Here is a 25,287-nt window from a genome sequence, read left to right as displayed (position 1 = left end):
AATTTTATGTCTTCATAAAATGGGACACTGTCATGGTTTTTGAGGTTAATGTGACTGATACAATCAACTGCATGGTTTAGAATGTTCAACTAAGTTTAAGGTTTGTGTATTCTTTGGATGTGAGTTTTTTTTACTTTTTATCTACAAGCTGTAACTTTTATCTTTTAAGTAACAGATTCAGTCAATTTCTACACCAGCATCTTTGTCCTTAACACAAAGACAAAAATTAATCAGCAGAAAAAGAGGTCTCTTGTTTTCCTGTCCTGGTGCCAGACAGTAAAATGAGCAGGCAGCAGGAAGTTTCAGATAGCTGTCCTAGGCAATTACTGTGGAGGCATATACTCTGGTCTGAAATGAGGGAAGGTAACAAACTGCTCTACTTGAAATATCTCAGAAGTAGATCTTCATACAACGAGACTGGCTTGCTTCAATCTTATGGTGGAAACTGATTTTAACCCTTAACATATCTTTTTATCTTCTGTGTATGGGAGCTCTGCTCCCTCTCATCCAGCACTACCCTCTACCAAAATGCTTATTTCAATGTAAAACAAATACATTCATCTTTCTGAAATCTGAAAACATACTTTAAAAATAAGTTCCTTTGATCAATTGCTTTGTGGTGAGCCAAAACATTACTATCTCTTTTCTAACAATGTTGACATTTATAAAGTTTTTGAGTAAAAAGAAACTCAGAAGCTAATTGTTTAATATCCCATGGCTGCTGGGTTCCTCAATATAGGATCTAGCCTAGGCTTTGAAGAGAAATCAGAGAGTTTTCTTGTTCATGAAGTTTTATGTTATGCAAACAATATACAATAAAGGTTTACATTATGCAAAAACTTATTACATCTAGGAAGAGAGCCGAAGTTTCAGTACAAAAGTCTTTTACTGGTTATGTTCATTATATTAAACACTTAGAAACCACAATCTTTAAAAGTTCCCTTACCCAATGCTCCTTAAAGTTTAAGAACTTCAATACAACCTAGAAAAATGTTTACTCTGAATATCTGATTATGTAATGACAGGTGCCTTGTTCAGATACCACCATACTAAACAATTCTAATACTACATACTGTAAGGGTGAAAGCCTAAAACACAAAACATGACCAGTAAAAACAAATTTAATATTAAAACTGTAGCAAACACATCAATATTCTTGTGGTACTAAATGTTTTAAGAACTAAGTTCAATAAGCCTGCATACACGTACTTTTAAAACTACAGCTTTCTCCCCAGTCCAAGTTCCTACTTTTACAATGCTTCCTAACATGATATTTAAATATACTTTAAATAAGTATTTTATCAAGTTCATTAAGGCAGTTATCTGCTTAAATATTTCTATTGTAAGGTAAATTTGGTTTGGGCCAGCACTAATTACACAGTTTTTAACTTCTAAAGATGTCTTACAATGAAAACGCTGGGGTTTTTGTTACACTTCTTCATATAAAGTTAAAATTAGTTATTTTCTCTTTAAAAACTACTGTATCTAAGGATGCACAGAAATGTCTTGAGTAAAAGAAAAAATAAATTCCACAACTTTTAAGAGGCACAGAACAGAGCACTGAAAGAGGTTTAACTTACTTAAAATGCATTTCCAAGCTATTTAATTGGTTTATGCAGCAGTTACAAAACCTTACAGCATAAAGTTCTTGCTTTTTCTCAATTGTAAATCCATTTGAAATTCTGAAACTTATCTGCCTTTTATGCAAAAACATGCATTAAAGTAAAAATTAAACAGATTTTTAAATTATTTATACCTTTAGCCCAACACATTGGAAATGGACTACAGCCGCTTTTCTCCATATAGATGGCACCTGCTGGTTTTAGGGCCTCTTGGCCTGCCAGTTCCAACAACATACACTCAATCCTATCAAGATCAAGCCAGAAGTCCGCACACAAAGTCCCAGTTCATTGCTCCGAAAGTATTTGTTTCCATCCAAAGCAAGACTAAGCCTCCCCTGTGTGCTTTTTTCAGAGCTTGAAGCAAAATTTGGGAGGTGTTCCTTCTGTAATATTTTCCAGCTGCTTGAAGGATGCCTCTCAGTGACTGAATCTTCTCATGCTTCCGCAATCTGAAACACAGACCATCCTGGCCAGATTAAGCTATGAACAGAATGAAACCAGCTAGTACTGCAACCCCATGGGTCGGTGTTCCTAGATTCATTCAGGGAAATAGAGAGGCAGGGAGAGGAGGGAGGAGGAAAAAGAGGCCAGTAGCCAGCACCTTATGAATATGCTAATGTTGCCCTTCCGTTCAATTCATCCAGCAGACTACTGTTTATAAAACTGACAGTCGATTCTAAAATTGAGTACGCTGCAAGTCAAGTCTGACCCAGATCACATCTGAAGATGGCTCCTAAACCATTTCTGTTTTCAAAACCATGTTCTGAAACTTTATCAACCTAATTCTGACTTTAAAAGTTAAAATAATCACTGTCTTGATGGAACAAGACAAATATTGAAAAAACCAAAATCTTAATTAACATTAAAAATAAATCTGTAAAAAGAAAAGTCTATAGAAAGCCAAATGTCTGAGGTGAAATATTTTCCTGATTGATACTTTTACAGTAAGTCTATACATTTATAAAACTATCTAGAAAACAAAAAAAATTCAATAACCAAGTTCTTTAAAATTCATTTACTTATAATTCCAGTTACTCAAGAGACTTAGGCAGGAGAGTCACAAGTTCAAGATCAGCCTGGGCAATTTAGTGAGACCATATCTGAAAAAGGGTTGAGAATGTAGCTCAGTAGTAAAGCATCCCCGGGTTAAATCCCTAGAAATACTACTACTACTACTACTTACTTACTTATTTCTTCATTCATTCATTCACTCATTCATTGCCCAAAGGGAATACTGAAGGACTAAGGATGTATGGTCTCCTTTTTAGCTTCTAAAGATAAATGAATAACAAACAGTGACAAAATAGGGCAGGAAATGCCCTTATAATCTGCATCAGCAATTTTTAAAATGCAAAGTTACTTATTTTTTCATTCAAACTAAGAAACAGTCATGGTCATGACAAAAATTTTGCTATTTAAAAATATCCTACTTCAGCAGTAGGATAAGACCTAAGCTCTTGGTGCCTCACTGAGCATGTATATTATACAATGACATTCAATATAGTTCTAACTTTTCTAAAATATGAGTGATTTTGTCAATCATACAATTCTATAAACTAAGCATAACACAAGCACTTAACTATGCAAATGGCCAAGTCTTTTATTATGAATCCAGTCAACGTCTAAAAATCAGAGCTGAACAAAGGCTGATGAGAACAAGAGGAACGTCTGTTCCAGGGATGCCTAGGACAGTATGTTTCAGTTTTGTGCTACTCTTGATGGTAGCTTTGTCATTTCCAGGCTCTACTTTCAGGATCCTAGTAACACCCAGAGTTCAAGTGGCATCTTGGAGGCCCCACAGAAAACACATCATCTCCAGTGTTAACTCTGACCCCAAACAATACTAGGAAGAAGCATCTGAAAGACAAAAGCAAGCAGGCTAGAAAAAAATCAGAAGAAACAAGCAAACAGAGGACTTATAACTCAGGAAAACATTCCCAGTTTCTATCATTAGAGGCAAGAACCTAGATAGAGGTGTACTGTCACCATGGGAAGAAGCAAGCACACCAAGTAAGGACTCCAACTGCCCTACCCCATGAGAACAGCTTGGAATTTAACTAGAGTCACTAAAGGCTGCACAAATACATCAAGCAAACTGTGAGTATCCTGCAATGTGTGAATCTCAAAAACTAAAAAATACAAGCCATTTTTACCAGTCATTACTATATTCAATACACTGTGACTGCATCTGACTGTCATACCTTCTAAGAAGGATCAGTGCTATCCCATCTTCTTTAAAAGAGACAACAATAAGACTGATGACAAGGTAAGGTCCTAAGAAGACAAGAAGCCAGGTTCTTTACAACACTGCACCCCACCTCAGGAAGCAGTTTGAGCTAGACTGCATAGCTGCTGTGAGACCACCTAAACAGAAAAATAAGTGGAGGGGAGAAGAGGCCTGGAGCTTAGGCACTGATAGTACCTGAAGGAGCACAGGCCAACCAGAGAGAAGGTACTATGGAGAAAGCAGAAGAGAGATGGACCAAGTTTCTGACTTTCATCAATGAATGGAGGCTTTCTCTGCCACCCATCCTACTAACATACTTATTTCAGTATCCAAATATCCTCACTTCCTAATGTGGAAGATCCTGAGAGTACAAAAAGATCTGAAAAAATATTAATTTCTACAGGCCAGAGAGCAAGCTGGAGGACAGTATGCACAGGGCTCACCTAGACTAAAGTAACAGTTATAGAAACATTAGGAAATCAACCCAGGGGGCAGAGAACAGCAGAACAGAAAAGATGAAGGTTATACTGCCAACAATAAAAAGCAGTAGCCTATACCTACTATAAACTATAGTGATTGCACTTAATTCATAATAAAATTCCAAAGTAGAAGCTGAACTGGATGTGGTGACACACACTTGTAATTTTAGTTACTTAGGAGGCTGAGGCAGGAGTACTGAAAGCTCAAGGCCAGTCTGTCTAGGCAACTCAGTGAGATCCTATCAACAAAATAAAATGACATAAAGTAACACAAAATAACATAACATAACATAATATAACATAGGAATGTAACTCAATGGTAGAGTATTTGACTAGCGTGTGCAAGGTCTGGGGAGGTTCAATCCTTTGTACTCCCCCCCCCCGCCTCCGCAAAGTAACTGTTTATTTAAAGTTCAGAGAGGTCAAGCAACTTGCCTAAATACTAATATGATGATATAATTCTTTTTTTTCCTCATCAAATAATAAAAAATTTACGCTTTTAAATTCCTAGTCCAGTAACATTTAGGAAAGAGCAAAAGTAAAACACAAAGGCAACATAAGTAAAAATACTTAAGGTTACTATGTATGTGCTTATTGTTAAGAAATTCTACATACTACAGTGACATAAAAACTATTCATTTTAAACACCCTGTGATGTTTAAAACAAACTCTTTTAGTATCCTTTTAATTAAAAATCAATTCTGTTAAGATCTACTTAACAAGTAACTCAATTAAAATGTGTAAGACACTGTGTGTTGAAACTCAAAATCTTACTTCTTAGTCTCTCTTGACAATTCTTGGGACTCTGTATTTTAATGCAGTCCATGAGCAACTGCCATTATCGTGATCTTCAGAATACAGCTAGCATCATGTGTTTCTCACTCATCTACTACATTTATTCTACTCCAAGCTATTATTGTTGTGCTACAACTACAAGCCTCTGACCTGCTCTCTATTTTCACTCTCAATCCCTGACCCTTTTGTAACAGCATTTCACTCTTTTGCTCAAAATACATGAACAGCTCCCCAACTTGCCCAGAATAGGGACTGACATACTTAGCACGGGATACAATGCTCTACAAGACTCCCCTCGCCCTACAGCCCTTATCAGCCTTACCTCCCTACATCTTGCTTTCTTTGCTTAAACCACCACACTGGCCTCCCTGCCACTGTGCCCACCTCAAAGCCCCTGGACTGCTTGTCCTTCCATGTGAGACACTCTTGTCCCCAGTTATCCTGGCTTGCACTGTTTCCCTCTACAAAGTCTTGGCTAAAATTTACCTAATTGATGGGGTCTATCCTGATCACTGTCTAAAACTGCATGGCTTCTCCTCTTCATTTTTTCCTCCTGTGATTTACTTACACAGTACACTATACATTTTTCTTCTAGCTGCCTCCACTACTCTGCAAGTTAATGACAGGAGTGATTTTGTCTGCAATTTCATATATCACACTTAGGACCTTATCAAACTGAGCTATGTGGCCACCTCCTATCATTCATCTCCAGGTAATGAGAAGATGGCAAAAAGATTTGTTTTGCTTCCCAGGCCAAGGCCGCTGAGAAGGGAAGCAGATGTTCTGAATGTCACTGACAGGATGAACCACCTCCATCCTGGACACTACTTTACCTCCACAATCCAGTATAGGACATAGGCTTGACAGATACTAAATGAGTAAGTCCACTAAACATTATAAAACCCTTCCTTTTTCAAGATTATGAGACTGGAAAAGAAAAATCAGCATAAAATCTAAGAAAATCACATGCATTTCCTCTCATCCTACATAAAAAAAAGAATCACACACACAAAAATAAATAAATACACAATTGCAGTATTCTGATACTTCTATTAAATTTTCACTGCAAATTTCACTGAGAGTAAAAATGAAAACAGCAGTAAATGAAAATCTTTAGGCTAATAAACAGTGCTGTGATCAAGAGCATTAAGCAGAAAGTGTCAACTCCAAACCTTCCTATGTTACCTATCATTTTGTCCAACCTGGCTTACCTTCAGAAACCTGGCCTTAAATGAGAAGGTCTCTGCGAATGAACTCTTAGGACCTAGTAGGAAATGAACTATTGTAATATGTAAAATGAACTACTGTAATCCCAGTACTCTGAGAGGCTGAGGAAAGAGGACTGGAAGTTCAAACCCAGTATGGGCAACTTACTGAGATCCTATCTCAAAATGAATGAATGAATGATTGAAAAGGGCTGGGATGGAGCACAGTGCAAAGGCCCTAGGGTATTCACTTAAAAAAAGAAAGGAAAAAAAATGAGCTATTTTATACTTTTATATATTAAATATATCTTATATATTTTATATATTACAACTGACTTATATTTTTCACTTAGTTGCTATGGTTTCATGTGCCTTAATCCCAAATACAAAAGGACTATTTGGTTTTTTTTACTGGTACCAGGGATCAAACTTACAACCTCGCACATGCCAGGTACTATTTCTATTTCTTAGAAAAGTATAGCACTGATAAATGTTTCTATGTTAGACAACAAGAATGTAAGAGAAAAATACAGTTCATTATATTATACATGTACTTCTAAGTTTTTCTTCTCTTATTCTTCTCATGTGTCCATTAATCAGAAGTCACCTGCTAACTTTCAAATGTTAAGTATCCTAGACTAAATATATTACTTCCATTAAAATTATCATCATTTCTGTCATTGTATGTGATTCCATTATGATTTCCAAGAAAATTTTACTTGACTTTTGGCTTCACAAAGATTATTAAGGAAGTATTAGTTTCACTCTTTTGCTCAAATAAAAGATATAATCACGTTCTGAACACAAACAAGACAATAGGTCCCATAATACAACTAATTGCCACAGGCATAGTATTGGTACTGTTCACTTTCTTTGCAGAGTTTCCTAACAATTACTGTACCTCCCTTCCATTAATGCTTGAGGAAGTCTGGGGAAGCTGAGGAAGACATCATAAATGGAAGACTGCAAAGAAGCCCCAGGTCTACCTGTGAGACAAAGAAAGAATTGTTTCACCAGCTTGAACCTCAGCTTTTGTAGCTGTAAAACAAGGCCAATGAAGATGCCTATCACAATGAAGATGTTTGTGGGCTTATGAAAGAACACAATAGCAACACTAATGATGAGATCGTGGTGATAATGCTGAAAATAAGCTAGTGCTCTTTATGCACCAAACCTTGATCCAAGTATTTCACAGCCAATCCCAGGGGGCAGATACTCTCACCCCTACTTTATAGATGTAGAAAACTGAAACACAAAGAGGCCAAGTAACAGGGTCACACAGTTTTTAGGCCACAAAACTGGATATCAACCTCAGGAAGTCTAGCTTTAGAACTGTATTCTTCATCATTTGCTGCTGTGCTTTATGTCTATTTTATCAATTAATACCTCCAACAATGTAGATGGTGTTACAATCCACAGACGACACGTGAACAAACTGAGAAACAAATTAATATACCTAACACCACAACTAACTGATCAGTGGCAAAGCTGGAACACAAATCAGACACTTGAACAACAAGCAGATCATATTGAAACCACCACCTGTAACATCACCTACCTCCCGAAGGTTTTGCAAAGGTTTCCAGAGAATAATCAGGAAAGAGGCCCCATTTGCCCGCAAAAGATGAATGGACCATCGTGAGGAACAAAGAAAGGAAAACCAAAGAATACTAGCTGTTTTCATTTCCTCCGGTACCCTAGTTCACAAACCTTAAGATGATGGGACAGTCCTCTAGACTTAGTAGGAACAATTCAGAAAAAAGCCATGGCAAAGCACATGCTAGGCAGGCAGGTGATATTTGAGGCATGCATTAAAATCCCCAGAAAATAAATATAAACCACTCGGATATGCAACATTGAAATACACTTATAAAACAGGTAAGAAAATGCAACTCTTACCAAGAAAACTTTATTATTATTTCTGTTCACTGGTTAAGATAACAGTTACCTTTTGTGTATTTTTAAGTACTTCCAAATATCAGTCTTAAAAAAAAAAAAAAAAAACACTTCTGAACCTGTATTACCTACACAGTATTAAATTAGATTACTTCCACAAATTCTAATTAATGACTATTTCTTATTTCTGTTTTGCCACAAAGGCAACCAAAGGTAAATTCCAGATTTGGAAATAGTTGGAAACTTAATTTTTATCAATTTTTTAAAAAGCTCCTGAATTCTATAGGAAAACTTCTACAGTAGCTTTGCAAATACAGTTGTAAAGGCATGATTGCTTAGCACAGGACACGAAAGTCACTGAGATTTCGACCTGTCCATATATGCTATAAAACAATGTTTTTCAGGCATTGTGGTTTACATCTATACCCCCAGCACTTTGATAGGCTGAAAAGTGGATCAAAAGCTCAAGCCCATCTAGGGTAAGTTAGGCTCTCTCTGAAAAATAAAGAGCTGATGGTATAGTTCAGTCCAAAGACCTTGGGTTCAATCCCTAGTATTGGAAAAAATAACTTTTTGGGGGTGGGGAGCTTATACTAACCATAACTCAAATAACATAAGGCAATCGAAGTAGCTAATTGTTAACTAACAATGCTTGAAACAAGTTTAGGACTTCAATTGTGTTAAACATGCATTTACACACATGCAGCTTATATAATTATCTCATCACCATGTTTTCTTTAATACTATGAATCCAATTTATTCACAATTTGATTGTTCACTTTATTTAGCAAATAACAGGATCTATACCATTCCAAGTTAGGAAACAAACGCACTGAAAATCACCAAAAGGCTGGCAAGGCTGAAAATGTAGCTCTGTAGGAAAAAAAAAAATGTGATAGTGTCTGGTGTTGGGAGGCCCCCTTATGGTGGCCTCAGCTCTAAAGAGTTTAAAAAAAAAAAAAAATCAACAATATTATGCTTGAAAAGGCAAGCCATTTCTACAGTCTGACTCCATAATCTGTTTTCAAGACACATCAGCACCATCTAATCTGAGTCCATACCTTACTTTAGGCAAATCCCAAGTGCCAGGCACATAATACAGCTCCTCTTTTCTTCCAGACACAGCTACATAATGGTTGCCTTTCTTTCTTATTTTCCCTTTTCTGTTTCTCTATGTTTTCTTCCCCTTCTCTATGTTTCTGCTAGCATCAATAGATACTACTTCGGCTTACCAAGAAAGGTATGAAGTCATTCGTCCAATTCTACCTAAAGTTTGTATCACTTAAATGTTACAATCAACTCACAACCATTACCATGACTACTATTTAAAATAATATTAAGTGTTGACAAGAATGTAAAGAATTTTTGAGCACCACTGCTGAGCATGTAAAATAGTATACAATGGAGGTTCCTCAAAAAAATTAAAACCATGTGCGCCCCATTAATCACACTTCTGAGTAGACATCTGAAAGGATCAAAAACCAGTCTGAAAAGTAGTTTGCACATCTGTGTTCACAACAGCCAAAAAAGGAGAAGCAACCAATGTGTGGTGATGAAAACATAAAATGTGGTGTACACATACAATGGAGTATTACTCGGATGTAGAAAGCAAATTCTAACATATGCTACAATGTAGGTGAACCTTGAGGATATATTAGTAAGTAAAATAAGACAGTCACAAAAGGACAAATATCAAGTCATGGACAGGGAAGAGAACCAAGAAGTCAGCCTGCCCTCCTGTGAGCTAGGCAGGCTGGGAGACAAGAGGCTTGCCTCCCACCCCGCCACCACCACCACTGCCCCATCACACAATCCCAAATAACACTGACTAGGAGGCATGAAGGCTGGGATGATAGTAACTGAAGAACAAAAAATCTTAATGCTTGCATTGTTTGATTGACTTTTCAGGCCTGAAGCCTTATAGTTTGAACAGATATTTAGAGGATACCAAAGTGCAACATAGCAACTATGGGGATTTCTTTCTGTCTTGTTTTTGAAATCTAACATTGTTGATTTTTTTGCTCAGTTTTATTGTTTCGTTTTATTCTCTTCAAAAAAAGAGGAAAATATCACATCATTCTATGCAAACGAAGTATTTAATAAAAACAAATTCTTAGGCATCAAAAGTAGAATGTTGGTTAGTACCGGATAGAATACAGAGGGAAATGAAAGAGTACTTTAATGCAGAGAATTTCAGATTTTCCAAATAAAAATTCTGAGATCTGTTCACAAAAATACAAGGCACTTAACGTTAGTAAACTCACACTTAAAAATTAGTAAATTTTTAGTTTGTGCTTTTTCTGTTTATTTTTATCACAATTTTTTAAACTTTACAAAATGTTAAAGTCACTTTACTTTTTATTAAAGTCATTTTAAATGAATACATTTTATTTATATTTTGCAACAAGCCTACAGGCATAATACAATGTCCAAATTTCATACATGAGAATTAGGAACAAGCCTAAAAAGGCAGGGAAAAGGCCATAACCAGTAACTGATTCAACAGTCAATGCTGGTCCAGCACTATGCCAGGGCCTCCATGTGTATGCTTTTTACTTATTAGGTTGTTTGACTGTTTTGCCTCTTTGAGACAAGGTGTTATTGTACAGTTCAGTATGGCCTTGAACTCATTTTGTGGCCCAGTCTGGCCTCAAACTTGCAGTGACTGATCCTCCTGCCTCACCTTCCAAGTGTTGGACTACAGATGTGCACAACCACATCCAGCATGTGTGATTTTTAAACATTTAATTCCTTAATAAAGTTTGGGCCAATTTAGTATCATATTTCCAAGGGGAAAAACCCTGAAGCTTAGAAAAGTAAAGTTATCATGATACAATCAGACTTTGTGAAAGTAAAAACCACACATGAGCTCAAATCTTTTCATCTTTCTACCAATTTAAATTTGAAAAGCAGTTGAGAGTTGAAGTATTTCTTGAGTCCCAACCTCAGTCACACATGAGATGTATAACCTTAGGCACTTTAAACCTCACCATAACTTAAGTTTTTTCATTAGTTAAATAAAATTAAAGCTGGCACCTACCTTTGGGAACTTCATGAGAATTAAATGACACAATCAATATAAAGGGCTTTGAGTACCCACCCCAAACCCAATAAAGATTCCAGTTATTCTAAATGCATTGCTAAACCCTGTATTCTAAATGCATTGCTATACCCTCTGTGCTTATAAAACATAGTAGGCATTAGAGTCATTTAACTCAGCATAAGAGAGTCAGAGCTCCTAAGGGGCTTACAGCTCACCAGAAGAAAAAGCCCTTACAAGAGCTTCTCTAAGATTGGTCAAATAAACCTCCAATAAATCTCCTTTAAGGTTTAAGGTGGTCTGAAATTTAAATGGTTTATAAGGTTATTTGTAATACAAGTATAGGTTTATTTGTAATAACAAGAAACTAGAAACAGCCTACAGGTTCAACAGAAAGGGAAATGGATAAAGCTTAGAACACTGAAACAAACATTAAACAGTGATGTTTTCTAAATATTTGGCACTGGCATTGGAAAGTGCTCATCAATGAAAAAAGAAATATGTAATAAGAAAAAAGCAAGGCATCAACCAGTCCTAAAATGCAAGGATGTTTAAGAAACATTTTTAAGACACGTTTTAAGTGAGTTTAAGATAGGATAATAGTGTGATATACACACAAAGCAAAAAACAAACAAAAAACTATATTAACCTTCCTTTTTTCTTGCATATACAAAGCACAACTGTAGGTCATTACACAGACAACTAAGACCATCAATTCCATCTGAATAGAACTGGGTAGAAATAGAATTGCTCAGCCTAGTGCAGTGGTGCTCCCCTATAATAACAGTTACTCAGGAGACTGAGGCAAGCAAGCTGCAAATTCAAGGCTAGTCTGGGCAATTTAGGTACCTCTGTGGCAGAGCACCTGACAAGCAAGTGTAAGGCCCTAGGTTTGGTTCCCTAGTAGCCCTCATCCAGGCACAGTAGCTCACATCTATAATCCTAGCTACTGTAGAGGCTGAAGCAAGATCACCATTTGGAGGCTGGTATGGGCAACTGCAACTTAGTAAGACCCTAGTTTCAAAATAAAAAAAGGGCTGGAAATACAGCTCATTAATACAGAATCCCTAGGTTCTATAAATATTGCCAAAAATAGAAAAGAAAAATGTAATAAAAATAGGGTTAAGAGGGTGAGATCTGAGTCAGTGCATACTCATTTAAAGTCTCTACCATATATTTTTCTGTTCAATAAATGAACACAAAAAGCAACTGTGTTAAAAGAACAATAGTAAGCCCTCAATATATAGAAATGAAACAATATGTTTGTAAACAATACACAGGTCAAAAAATGAATCAAAATATTTAGAGCAGAATAATAACACTAAAATCTTTAGCCTGCACCTGAATGAATAATTGAAGGACAACTTCAAGAGTTCACATAATAAAAAGGAAAAACCATCAGCTATCTATGTTTTTACTTAAAGAAGGCAGAAAAACAGGTACAAAGTACCAAAGTAGTCACAAGAAAAAACAAAACAGGAACCACACTGTGCCCTGGGGCGTTAGGCAAAAGAAAAAATGAGTAATACTGGTTGTGTCTTTATCTAAAATGTTGGTATTTTGATCATCATGAATTGCTTGCATTCATTTTTTTATTTTAAATGTCCTGCACCCAACTACAACTTATCTCTTTATTACTGAGATTTTTGGTGATGTCTCAGATTTTGTGCACAAGACAAATGCTTCACGGTAGTCCCAGTCCAGTCCAGAGACATCTATTTCAACATTATACTCTTCTCACTAGCCCCATTCCCAAACCCATGACTCCCCACACGCAGGGATATTGAGAAATGAGAGACATTTCTGTCTCAAGCAAGTTAAATACAATCACTCAATTTAAAAGTTCCATTCTAGAACAATAAAGATATTTAACATTTATTTTTTCAAGGATCAGAACACTTCAGTAACTAAAGTGTCCAAATCTTACCTACTTTAATTGAAACAATTACAGTGCATTTTCAACAGTAGACCAATGAACTATAAATTCATGTCTAAACTCACAAATTCACTTGCACAATCAGTGCTTAATTATATATATTTGCATTTCCTATGCCACAAGAGAATTGTATATTTATTCTTTTGTATCTTGTCCAAAGATCCCAAATAATAATAGCAGCAAAGACTCAACTCTAACAGCCACACTAAACCTCATCAGGATCCAACAAATAAATGACAACAGAGGATTAGTAAATGGCTCACTTTTTAGGAGTCCTCTTTCCTCCACACCCCCATTCCTTTTTAATCAAGAATTCATTGCTAGTAATTGTAATGAAAAATACTTGAGCTATCTAAGACAGGTGGAACAGCAAACAGAACAGTATTTCCTCACAAAAATTAGAAAAATGAATAAAACACAAAAGTCATCTCCTATAAGACAGCAAAACATTGCTAAGACAGTGAAAACAGGAGGTGCTAAAACGTCAGAAGATCTTAATCTTTTATTTTTTGCAGCGACTTTTATCTGTGATATTTTATTTGCTAATTCTAGGAACAAGGAGGAAGCTGAGAATCTGGGCTCCATATTTATAAAAAAATGCTGCCAAAGGACAGAAAAATCAGTAAAGATTTTGACAAACTAAATTCCAAAAATGAATGTACAATATTTATTACCAAATATTACTCAGCAACAAAAAGGAAGTAGAAACAGCTTTAAAACTTATGTAAGTGTGAAGAAGCCAGATAGGAAAGTTCCAATTAAATGGTTCGAAACAGGTAATCCATAGTAACACAGAGAGTAGATCAGTAGTTTCTCTGAGCTCAGGCTTTGAGTAATGGAGAGTGACTGCTGGTGGATATAGTTGCTTTTCACAGTGACAGAAAGGTTCCAAAATTGATGTTGCTGTGTATTTGAAGAAAATGAATTATATGATATATGAATTATATCCCGATTTAAAAACACCTTAAATCTGGCCTAGAATAAAATTCAAAACTCTAAAAGCAAAACCTCTAAAATACAATTAGTAGAGATTTTCAACAATCTTACAAAGATTAAAGTTCCAGACAAAAGGAATTAAAGGTAATAAATATAAAATAAATTAGAGCTAAAGGAAAAATACACACTAGCAAAGTCTTAAACGGAAGAAACCAAGAAAAAGAAAATTCTTGAAGGAACTGTAAATACTACTGAAGATAAATTACAAACCTAAATTTTTTGCTCCAATCTTACTTGAAATTATAAGAAGCTTGGCAGGTGTGGTGGTATACAACTATAATCTCAGCACTGACTGTAATCCCAGCACTGGAGACAAGATCACTGGAAATTTAAGGCCAGTTTGGACTACAGAGTGAGTTCAAGGTCACCCTGAACTGCATAGCAAAACCCTGGCTCAAAAAACAAACAAAAGTTTAAGAAGCCGAAAAGGAAGCCTAAAACCTAATCCTCAGGCAGGTTTTCCCAAATCAGTAAATAGCAATGGCACGCTTTTAGTTACTACTGAAAACCCCCTGGCATTTTCTTTGATTCCTTTCTTTTAGACCTCTATATCCACTTTATAAACAATCATGTTAGTCCCGCACCCAACACATCTGGAATCTACGCATGTTCTCAAGTGCATTACCACCACTCTAGTGGAATATCTCACTATTTCCCTTCCTGAACAGCAAGGACAGCTGCCTAACTTTCTCTTCTACTTTACCATACCATACCTCTGCCCTTTCAGAACTCGATCACAAGGACAAGCCTTAGACAACTGAAGCATTCCTCTGCACATCTTCTGATGGCTCCCATCTCAGAACAATGGCCCAAAATCTTATAATATCCCCAAGTCCCCTAAGAACTCGGGAACATAGGAAAGAAAAGTCTCCAATTTCCCGCTACATAGGCTCCGAGTTTTAAACACAGCATTTATTTGATGTTGCAAAGTCGGCTACAATACTGGTGAAATTTTCTAACCATCTGTTATAGACTTGTGTTTTCTGCATGTAAAGTTCACTTCTAAAAACAACTCTATCTCCAGCAACATGTTTCCTCTTCTGGCGGTTTTTGATAATTAGTTGTATTGCCACCTTCAGTCAAATACTGAAAGATAGTAAGGTTATCCTTGGGGAAAAAAAATCTCATCAGTAGTAATTACTCTTTCCTGTAAGGCTCAATGCCAGTATGACTGTCCAATACCCAACCTGTCTGCCAGCAAAGGCATTGTTCTTAGCTCAGCACCAGTGCTCTCAGCAAACACAGAATGTCTTCAAGAGACAAAATGGAACACAAAATCTTGCAAACATCTGGATATCTAAGCACATAAGCACATAAACACAGCAGACAGACAACTGACAACCCAAGGGCTTTGTCCACTAAAAAAATGAAACATTCAGAAGACTACTTCTCACCTTCTTTCAAGCCCTATTTTTAAAAAGTCCATTTTTTCTGCTCCCTATAGATGGCCTTTGCGCGGCCTGTCTCCCCCCATGCACAATAAATTCCATGCCATGTTGCCTTTACACAAGCCTGGTGGTCTCAGTTGGTCCCTGCCATTCCTTATACTTCCAAAGTCATAGCTAGACTGCAGTTAGGGCTCAGTGGTACAGAACTTGCCCAGCAGCCCCAGGCATTGGGTTCAATTCCCAGCACTGTGAAGGGCAGGGGAACTGACATAGTGTTTAATATGTCCAACATTTAAAATAAATTACTTGTAATACTGAACACTTTTGTAACCTAAAGTTAAGAAAATTTTATTCAAATGCAATTTCTCAGCTTCTACTGTGACCTTCAACAAACTGGCCTCATCTACTTAAGTACTATCTGTAGAAAGGGCTTATCTTACATACAAGGAATTTTCTTTTCCTAAGAGCAAAAATATCAAATACATAAGTGGACCATGTTATCCAGGGTGGCCTCAAACTCCTGGGCTCATGTGATCCTCCCAAATAGCTGGAACTAAAATAGAATATTTAAAGAAAACCTGCAGCTGCACAACACAAGTTCTTCCAGGCCACACCTATAAACCTGTAATCCCAACACTCAGGAGGTTGAGGCAAGAGGATCACTACAAGGCCAGCCTGGGTCTTACATCTTCCTCGAATAAATCTTTCTCATATCTCTTTCCATTGACAAATCCAGAAAATTCTTTTTCTGTAACGAAGTCAGTGAACCTGCATACTTTTTCAGCCTCGGGGATCCCCAGTCAGAGCCCACAACAGGACTAATAGCACATACAACCACATCCTTCTCAAATTCATTTTTCTAGTGTAAAGAAGAATCATTACAATTACAGGGTAAAAAAAAAATAACACTCATAAATCGTAAATTAAAGAAATACAATAACAATTATTGTTGTTGTTTGGGTCTCCCTCTCTAAGTCAAGCTGGCCTTGAACTCACTATGTAGCCCACGCTGGTCTCAAATTCATGGCAATCCTCCTGCCTTAGTCTCTTGAGTGCTGCGATTATGATGGTGGCACATGTCTAGTTAATTTTTTTTTTTTTGGCACAACTGTTAATAAGTATATATAGCCAACCAGAATTGTGAGACCAATAAATAAAGAGACAGATAGAAAAAGTTTTTAAGTAAACACAAATGTTTGCTTAATATTTGTTTTAAAACAACAAAACCAAAATAGGAAGGAAAAACAAACAAACAAACAAAAAAACAGCTTCCCATTCAGAAAATATCCTGGAAGGCTGCTTTGAGGTATATGTTTCACATTAACATTAAAAAAATCAAGAATTGGGATAACATTTCACCAAAGGCAGAGGTGCATGAAGTATGCATGCCACATTATACCATATCCTGATGGGTTCTTAAAGAGGACCAAATACTTAGGTTAAGATACATCCTTAGCTCTCTGGAACTGTCTACTACAGACAAGTCTCTACCTCATCTGTGCACACAGGTAGAAGCACAAGCAATCTACCTCACCTTGCAGACAGGGGATCACTCTTTACTGGAGACAGGATGACTACTAGGAGGGGCTCAAAGCTGAAAACCAGTTCCAACCTGGCTTCCAAAGTCTTAAACCTGAGACTCCAATATTTAAAGCCAAAAACTGAAAGGTTTTTCTTTTTAAAAAAATTTTAGTATGTCCTCCTACCACGCTAGATTCAAAAAAAAAATTTTTTTAAACTAAGAATCAATTGTAGGAAGGCTATAAGCTACAATCTAAAGTAAATCCAAGTAAACTTCCTCCTCCCCACCCCCATGCAGTGAGACATGGCAAACACAATGCAGGTTAACAAACCCATAGTTCCAGTTGAGGAAATATCTCTACCCTGCCATTTAAGTAAATGCGTGGCAGCAGCTATATGCCCTCAAAAATAGTCATCATGATTACTGTGTGAATCTCATGAAAACATCTGACATGCTTTTTTATTCTCCTTCTCAACAGAAAATTAGGAACTGATTTCATTTTCACCTCCAGAGTACTGTTTCTACCTAAAAAGCCAAACACTGCTTTCTCCCCTTCTACATCTTTCTAGAATAAAAATACAGCAGAGAAAGGGATGAACTGATGACCAACAGGAAGGATACATTTTTAACAATCTTTCAGATGCATACCCTTTTCATAAAAAAGTATCTTAATTGCTTAATAAAAAGTACACCCTAACTTTTTTGGTAAAAATGTAAAGCTAGACTCAAAAGAACCACAATTTTTATTTCTTTTTAAATCATTTACATTCTCACTAAAATTCTTCAAGAAATGTTGCATAAACTTTCAACAATAAAACTGACAGTAATATTTTCCAAATGTAACACTGCTACTTATTTATGAATTACACAATAAGATTGTTTTATCTGTACTTCAGCTACAGACCAAGTCTCATAGCTAACATTAATATAAGCAATTATACCACAGTATTTTCCAGAAAGTTCAGAAATACCATAGTTTGCCTTTAAAAAGCAAACTGATCTAAGGATATCCACTTCAGTCATAAGTGAGGGTACAAGAAACTCCCTCCCACAATAAACAACTAGATCAATGAACAAAATATACAATTCTTTTTCTAGATCTTGTGACAACAAGACATGCAGAAATGTGATGTCCTACAGAAACAAACAACCAGAGGAGTTCTGTCAGGTCTCAACTGCCTGATTGTTAGTAATTTGAGCACAAGAGTCTCCTTAGGAGAACAAATGAAATTTCTGAAATTTTAGAATCTTAAGGAAGCTGAACTCTGTATGACACAGTACCTGAGATTTTAAAAAGTTACACAGAAAATTAAGTTTCAGAAATCTGCAGGAGCCAGAAGACAACTAAATGTTTTTAGTGTGCTCAGACATAAAAGTAATCTAGAGCTTATAACCAAGAAAAATTTCTTTCAAAAGCAAAGTTTATGAAGGTTAAGACCAGACAAGATGTGATGAACTCAACCAAATATTACACAGCAATAAAAGATAACAAGTTACATATATACAAAATAGTACAGATAACACTGTTAATTGTCTCAGTCATACTGACATGAAATGCTACAACAGTAAAACTGGCCTGAGGTAGAAAAAAATAGCCCTAACAGTCAGGTGTGGTGGTACACATCTGTAATTCCAACACTTGGGAAGCTAATGTAGGAAGATTGTTGATAGTTTGAGACTAGCCTGGGCTACAAAATGAGCTCAAGCCCAGCCTGAACTGCAGAGAGGGGAGAGGGGAGAGGGTAGAGGGGAGAGGGGAGAGGGGAGGGGAGAGAGAGGGGAGGGGGGGAGGGGAGGGAGGAGAGAGGGGAGGGGAGGGAGGAGAGGGGAGGGGAGGGAGGAGAGGGGAGGGAGGAGAGGGGAGGGAGGAGAGAGCGGAGAGGGGAGGGGAGGGAGGGGAGAGCGGAGAGAGAGAGGGGAGGGGAGGGGAGGAGAGGAGAGAGAAAGGAGAGAGAAGAAAGAGAGGAGAGAGAGAGGGAGAGAGAGAGAGGGAGAGGGGGAGAGAGGGAGAGAGGGAGAGGGAGAGGAGGAGAGAGGGAGAGGGCGACAGACTTTGTGTATCTAGCACTATCAACTCTATATTAAGAAGAAAAACAATACAGGAGTGTACTCTGCTAATAATATGTATACCAAAGAACTTAGGGTGAAGTGAACCAGTTACCTTGAAATGCACCACTAAAGAAAAGATAGATTACTGCATAAATTGAAGCAGAATAAAATGGACATACACGTGTTAAGAATAGTGAAATATAAGTAGAATCTAGAGGATGGCTCTATGGATGTTAAGTGTAAATCTCTGCAGTTTTGCTGTTATTTGATTTTGAGGGGGTAGGGGTCTAGACCCATTTTTGCATCTTTTCCACAAATGAAAAAGGGTTTCCAAAATAAAAATTTTAAAAGTGAGGTAGGGGGTCAAGTACACAGCAAACTGGAAAGAATGCCAGAAGGGCTCTTAGAGAAAGCATCTGAAGGCTGGAAAGAGGCCACACACCTATAATTCTGGCAGGAAGGAGAGCTGAGGCAGGGACAACATGAGTTCAAAGGTCAGCCTAAACTCCTGGGAGAGAGGGAAGACAGGGAGGGAGGATTGATCTGGCCAGGCACGACAGCACATGCCTGTAATCCCAGCTACCGTTAAAGCAGGAGAGTCACAGATTAGAGGCCAGCATGGGCACCTTAGGGAGATCCTGTCTCAAGATAAAAATTTTAAAAATAAAGCAAAGATCTGAGGATGTAGCTCAGTGCAAAGCACTTGGGTTATAAATCCAGTACCGCAAAGGTGGTTGGGGATGAGGTTGGGAGGTCCAAGGTTGAATCAGGGACAGACAGATAAATAATAAAAGGACTGGAGAAGTAACGCAGTACTAAATCCATGTACCAATTTGAGGCTTGATAACGAGGAAAAGGCAAAGGTTTATGTTGCTCTGTGACAGTTGATTTTGACAGCTGACTTGGCTCCAATTAAGAGAGGTCTAGGAGATTAATGAAGTACACATACAGGTGTGTCTGGGTGGATCACGGAGCCATGACTTGGGGACAAGATCTGATCACTGGCCCTTCCTCTCTGATGTACTTCCCCTGTGCTTGGCTTCCCCAGCCATCATAAACGGAGCAATTTTGCTCCCCCAAGCCCTTATGCAATGTTTCTATACTGGAGCTAGTTGACCAAGGATTAAAATCTCTTGAGTGAGCCAAATTAAACTTTTCCTTTAGAACATTCACCATGAGGCTATAATTTTTATGTTTTGCTTCTAGAAGGTTTGAGCCATGATGGTACATGCATAACTGTCCCACTGGGCAGTTTTTATTAATTTTATTAGTGAAAAGATCAATTAAAATGATGAGATCCATTTGTACAACGACTGGTAAAAGCTGCCTAATGCATGTACCAGTCATGCATGTACCACCACTAGTGGCTCGAGCCAGCAGGAATGTGTAAAGTTGCAGATGTCAGGAATTTTGACAGAACAAGGAAGCTGATGAATAAGCTGCATAGTATATTATTAAGAATCCTGAGCCTTCAGGAAAAAAATAGAGTAACTTTTTATATCATTTGAGGCTTTTTAAATCATGTTTTTTAAAAATACAGGAAAGCGGGGCTGGGGGTTTAGCTCAAGGGCTTAAGTGCCTGCCTGGCAAGTGCTAGATCGCGAGTTTAGTCCCCAGTACAAAAAAAAAAAAAAAAACCCAGAAAAGTAAGTATGATGAAATTTTTTAGATTTGTGTTTTGACTATTTTTGTGCTACACCTAAAAGCTAACTTTCCAGTGTAACAGGTCACAGTGTAAACTTTTAGAAGACATTTTAAATGACAAACTTAACATATGTAGCACAATGGAGATAATTCACATAGAATGAAGAAATTTGATGGAAAAGCAAGCAAAGACAACTGCACTATGACTGCCACCTGGCAGAATCAACTGGAAATACCATCAATTGCAAGAAACACTTCAGCACTGTTAACCCTTCAAAGGCTAACGGTGAGATTTCTAAGAGAAAAATGGAGACAGAATGAAACTTCAAGTTTAAGGCCAGCCTGGATAACTCAGCGAGATCCTGCCTCAAAATATAAATGAAGTAAAAAAATAATTTACCAGACAACCAACTAGGGATAGAGATTTAGCTCTGTAGTAAACCAATTGCCTTTGAAGCACAAAACCCTGGCTGGATTCAATTCCAAGTGCACAAAAAAGAAGAAAAAGTTAAAAACAGATCAACCCAAAATCTCTCATCTGTTTCCAAATACTAACTGTCTAGGACATTATCAGCAGATATTAACTGTGTGCTCACCACATAAGCATACCATGCAAAGGTTACAGTCAGTAGGTCAGGGTAAAAGGATTGTGCAATCTACTGGAGACAGCTAGGAAAGGCCTCCAACACTGAAGAGCATACACTTTGCTTCTTTTTTCTGGAAACAGGGTCACACTATGCAGTTCAGCCTGGCCTTGAGCTCACTTTGTAGCCCAGGCTGGTCTCAAACTTGCAAGGATCTTCCTGCCTCAGCCTCCCCTCCGAGTGCTGGGGTCATAGGCATGTGACACCACACAGGGCTGAATAAGAGCATATGCTTTAAGGAGACAAAACTAGCTTGGGAAGTCTTATCTTAGTGTACCTCATTTCATCAGTAATTCTTACTATTATCACACACAATAGCATGAGACATCAAAAAATACCATAAAATAGTGTTATGGTTTGTGTCTGGATGTCCCCCCTCAAACCTCATGCAGTCATGAGAGCAGGCTTCTAGAGTTTGTGACTGATTTGTGATCCAGTGCTGGAATTATGGATTGAGTACACCCCAGTGTTGAGGCCTACATACAAATTAGGGACAGAAGGCGTCTTCCCTTTTTGCTCTTGCTGCTTTTGGTGTTTTCTGTTGCCATGACTGTTGCTCTCTGCCATTAGACACCCTGCCTTGGACCCAGCAGATTATAGACTGAAATCTCCACAAACTGCGAACTAAATAAAACTTTCCTTCTTGAACTTCAGCTGTCAGGTATTTTGTCTCAGCAAAGAGAAAAAAGTAACCAACATAAAATTGGCACCAGGAAAAGTGGGATCATTGCTGTGATGCTGCCTGGCCACATGGCTTAAGTGTCTTTGGTAATTAATTTCCAAAGTTTTTGAGAGACTTGTCAGAAAGACAGCCCTTGTATGCTTTACTCTGGTCAGACCCTGGAAAATCATAGTACGGATGGAAATGCTGCCAGTTAAGATGAAGCTTAGGCTACTTCGGAGAGACATAGCAATGGCTGCTGGATCCCAGGTAGTATACTGTGCTCTGGCAGAAAGATTGTGTGCATTTTGCTTGTGTTTATTACCTGGGTGGCAGAAAAACTTCAGAGAAGTCTTTGTTGAGATTTTGGCCAGACCTTGGAAATTAAAAGCAAAGAGTTAGTGCAGTGATTTTAAGCATATAGGTTGCAAAGATAAAATAGAGGAGAATGTGGTTGTTGAGAAGAAATAGGACAATGCAAAAATGAACTAAACTCTTTCAACTGAAGAGTGTTATTCGAATTGCAGGAGATTCCCATATTTAGTCTTGCCATGCCCTGTTAAAAATAAATGGGAAGTAAGGACTGTGATTATAACAGCTCTTTTAATAGGATTTTAATGTTGTTATTTTTAGATATATGTTTGTAATCAGGATCATTAGTCAAAGTATTGTGGTTTTAACCTTGAGGTTTGGTCACCCTTTGAATATTTTATTTTCAGTGCAACATAAGAATTGTATATATGTAATTGTTGTATTAATGTAAATCTGAATAGACCAAAACATGTTAACTTTTCACAAATCTGCCACTAAGACTACGTTTTAAAGAAATCTGTAGGCTTATCAAGTTGACCAGGGGTGGATTGTGGTGGACTGACAACTACTGGTCAACCTGTCATACCAGCTAAACTGAATCAGCATGGTTGCTGAACGTGGATGGGCCACCTGAAGAATGTTGCCAAGATAAAAAGAACTGACGAGGAAGAGTTTGGCAGTATTGGTTCTCTGTGATATTGTTGTTTCTCCTATTTCCACTGGTCCTCTTAGAGGAGCTCATAGAGTTTCTTTCCTGACATAAACTTGGCTGTTCTCATTGTCAGAGGAGTTCAGGATTTTACTGTTGCTCAGAATGGCTGTTGTTCACTTTGGGGGAGCTTTGTTCCTTACTTTATTGCTTCCTGGCTCCAGAAGAGAAGATTGTGAGCTGTTCAATCTCCTGGAGACGCTTGTCACCCTGGCTTCCTAACACGCACACTCAGCTGTTCTCTTTGTCAGAGGAGCTTGGGACCTTGCTGTTGCTAAGAATAGCCATGGGACTTTGCAGGGGAGCCCTGGTCCATACACTGACAATTGCTTCCTGGCTCCAGTGGCAGAACTCTCAACTTACTGGCAAAGATCCTTCATCCCACTGGCACAGACTTTATAGCTTCACTGCTGACCTTTGGGCCTTCCCAATGCAGGTCCAAGAACAGACTTGCATGAGATACTGTCATATGCCCTAGGCCTCTGATGGACTCATCAAGGGCACTGTCATAGGCTCTAAGTCTTCAGTTGGAGTAGTAAAGGACACTGACAAGGGATCCAAGGCCCTCAGCTGATTCTTTGGGTCTTAATGTGTGGACAGATTTCCTGTACTCTTTCTTTTGTATTTGACTCTTTAGTGATTATTATAAAATAATACTATAAATTATATGTACTGTATGTATATAATTGTTTTCCTTGCAATCTCTGACTACAAGTAGTAAAAAGAAACTTTCTTGAATACTTCTTAGAAACTCAATTTAAAATTGTAACAAAGCCTTAAATTCAGTGAAACAAACTTTTATTATTTACTGTACACATTCTTATTTCTAATAATTTAAAATATAATTATACTATATAATTTATAGATGACTAAAAGAGCTAAAGACTGCATAATTAAGTTTGTCTCAGCAGTATAACATTTTTAACTTACAAAGCTAGTTAAACCCCAGAGCAACAAGAGCTTGAACCAACAAGAGCTTAAAAGAATTCTTAAATAATTTAACTTCTAAATCATCTTTTATTTGGGCTACCTATACATCTACAATACATAATTTCATTACACAATGAGAAATGTGTTTAGGGCACAAATCAATTATACAAGTGAGCCAAAGCTTCAAGATTATGTATCTTCAGAATCTGTCTACACTGAAATCTATGTAAATTCCACAGTACTTTAACTGGAAAGAAAAATCAGGCTTAAATTGTAATCTGTGCACTCATCTGTCCCTATGCAGTTCAGGCTGGTTTTGCGCTAGCTGACTTTATAGCCCAGGTTGGTCTCAAACTTGCAATGACCCTCCTACCTCAGTCTCTCAAATGCTGGGATTACAGGTGTGTGCTACCACACCTGATTAAGTTTTGCTTCTTGAGGAGCAATCAGTTCTATGAGTCCTGATAGAGTTAGTCATCTCAAGAGCTGTGTTGTAGTTAGAACAATTAGGATCAGGACATGGAGTTTACAATATTATTTTTGTAATGATCACCGGGAGTTAACACAAGAAAATGCAGGAAATCTATCTGCAACACCAAAGACATAGATTATTTAGTCAAGAGCCGAAATCCCACAGCAATGTCCAACATGAGTCCAGATAAAAACCCAGAGCTCATGACAATGCCTCCCAAGAGTTCAACTGGAGGTCCAGAGCCCACAAGAAGGACTCACACCAGTCTCTTTTATGGATCCGTGCTGAGAAGGCCCAAAGGTCAGCAGTGGAAGCCAAAAAGTCTATGCCAGAAGGATGAAGGAGCTGTGCTGGTGGCATAAGGGTTCTATGCTGGAGCCGAGAAGTCACACTCACAACAAAGACCGGGGCTGTCCTGAAAGGCACCATAGCCATTCTCAGCAACACGGAGGCCCCGAGCTCCTCCTCCGACAAGCACAGTTGGTACCACTGTAGGGAAGCCAGCATGACGAGTCCATCCTGGAGACCAAGCAGCACACATCTTCCTGTCCATCAAGCCAGGAAACAGTGCTCGATGTAAGGACCAAAGCTTCTCCAAGAGAACCTAACAGCTCAAACAGCAACTCATAGGAGAACCCATAATACCTCAACACAATGCAATAACACATTAACACATTAACGCCTCAACACCTCCCTTCTCCTTTTCCACCTCTTTATCCTGGCAATTTTCTTCAGGTGGAGCATCTTTGCTCAATGCCAT

The 25,287-nt window shown here is 37.8% G+C and overlaps 1 protein-coding gene across 22 annotated transcripts in view; it reads right to left on the bottom strand.

Moving 5' to 3' along the window:
* Ptk2 (protein tyrosine kinase 2) overlaps nucleotides 1-25,287 on the bottom strand; it is a 333,580-nt gene that overhangs the window by 231,495 nt on the left and 76,798 nt on the right. For 18 of the 22 annotated variants that reach the window (XM_063231008.1, XM_063230987.1, XM_063230989.1 and 15 more), the window contains exons 2-3: nucleotides 7,230-7,314; nucleotides 1,757-2,071 (exon numbers count right to left, since the gene is read on the bottom strand). The exons of 2 other annotated variants lie outside the window; for them this stretch is intronic. In XM_063231008.1, coding sequence (XP_063087078.1) covers nucleotides 1,757-1,856 — 100 coding nt within the window. In that variant the 5' untranslated portion in view covers nucleotides 1,857-2,071; nucleotides 7,230-7,314. The remainder of the gene's footprint in view (nucleotides 1-1,756; nucleotides 2,072-7,229; nucleotides 7,315-25,287) is intronic. 2 more of the 22 variants (XM_063230999.1, XM_063230998.1) reach the window with 1 other exon arrangement.

Source organism: Cavia porcellus, unplaced genomic scaffold, assembly GCF_034190915.1.
Source record: "Cavia porcellus strain 051 isolate PalLab524CR breed Dunkin Hartley unplaced genomic scaffold, mCavPor4.1 scaffold_19, whole genome shotgun sequence".
Taxonomy (NCBI): Eukaryota; Metazoa; Chordata; class Mammalia; order Rodentia; family Caviidae; genus Cavia; species Cavia porcellus.
The sequence above is the reverse complement of the archived record's forward strand: the minus strand, read 5'-3'. Positions and strand labels throughout refer to the sequence as shown.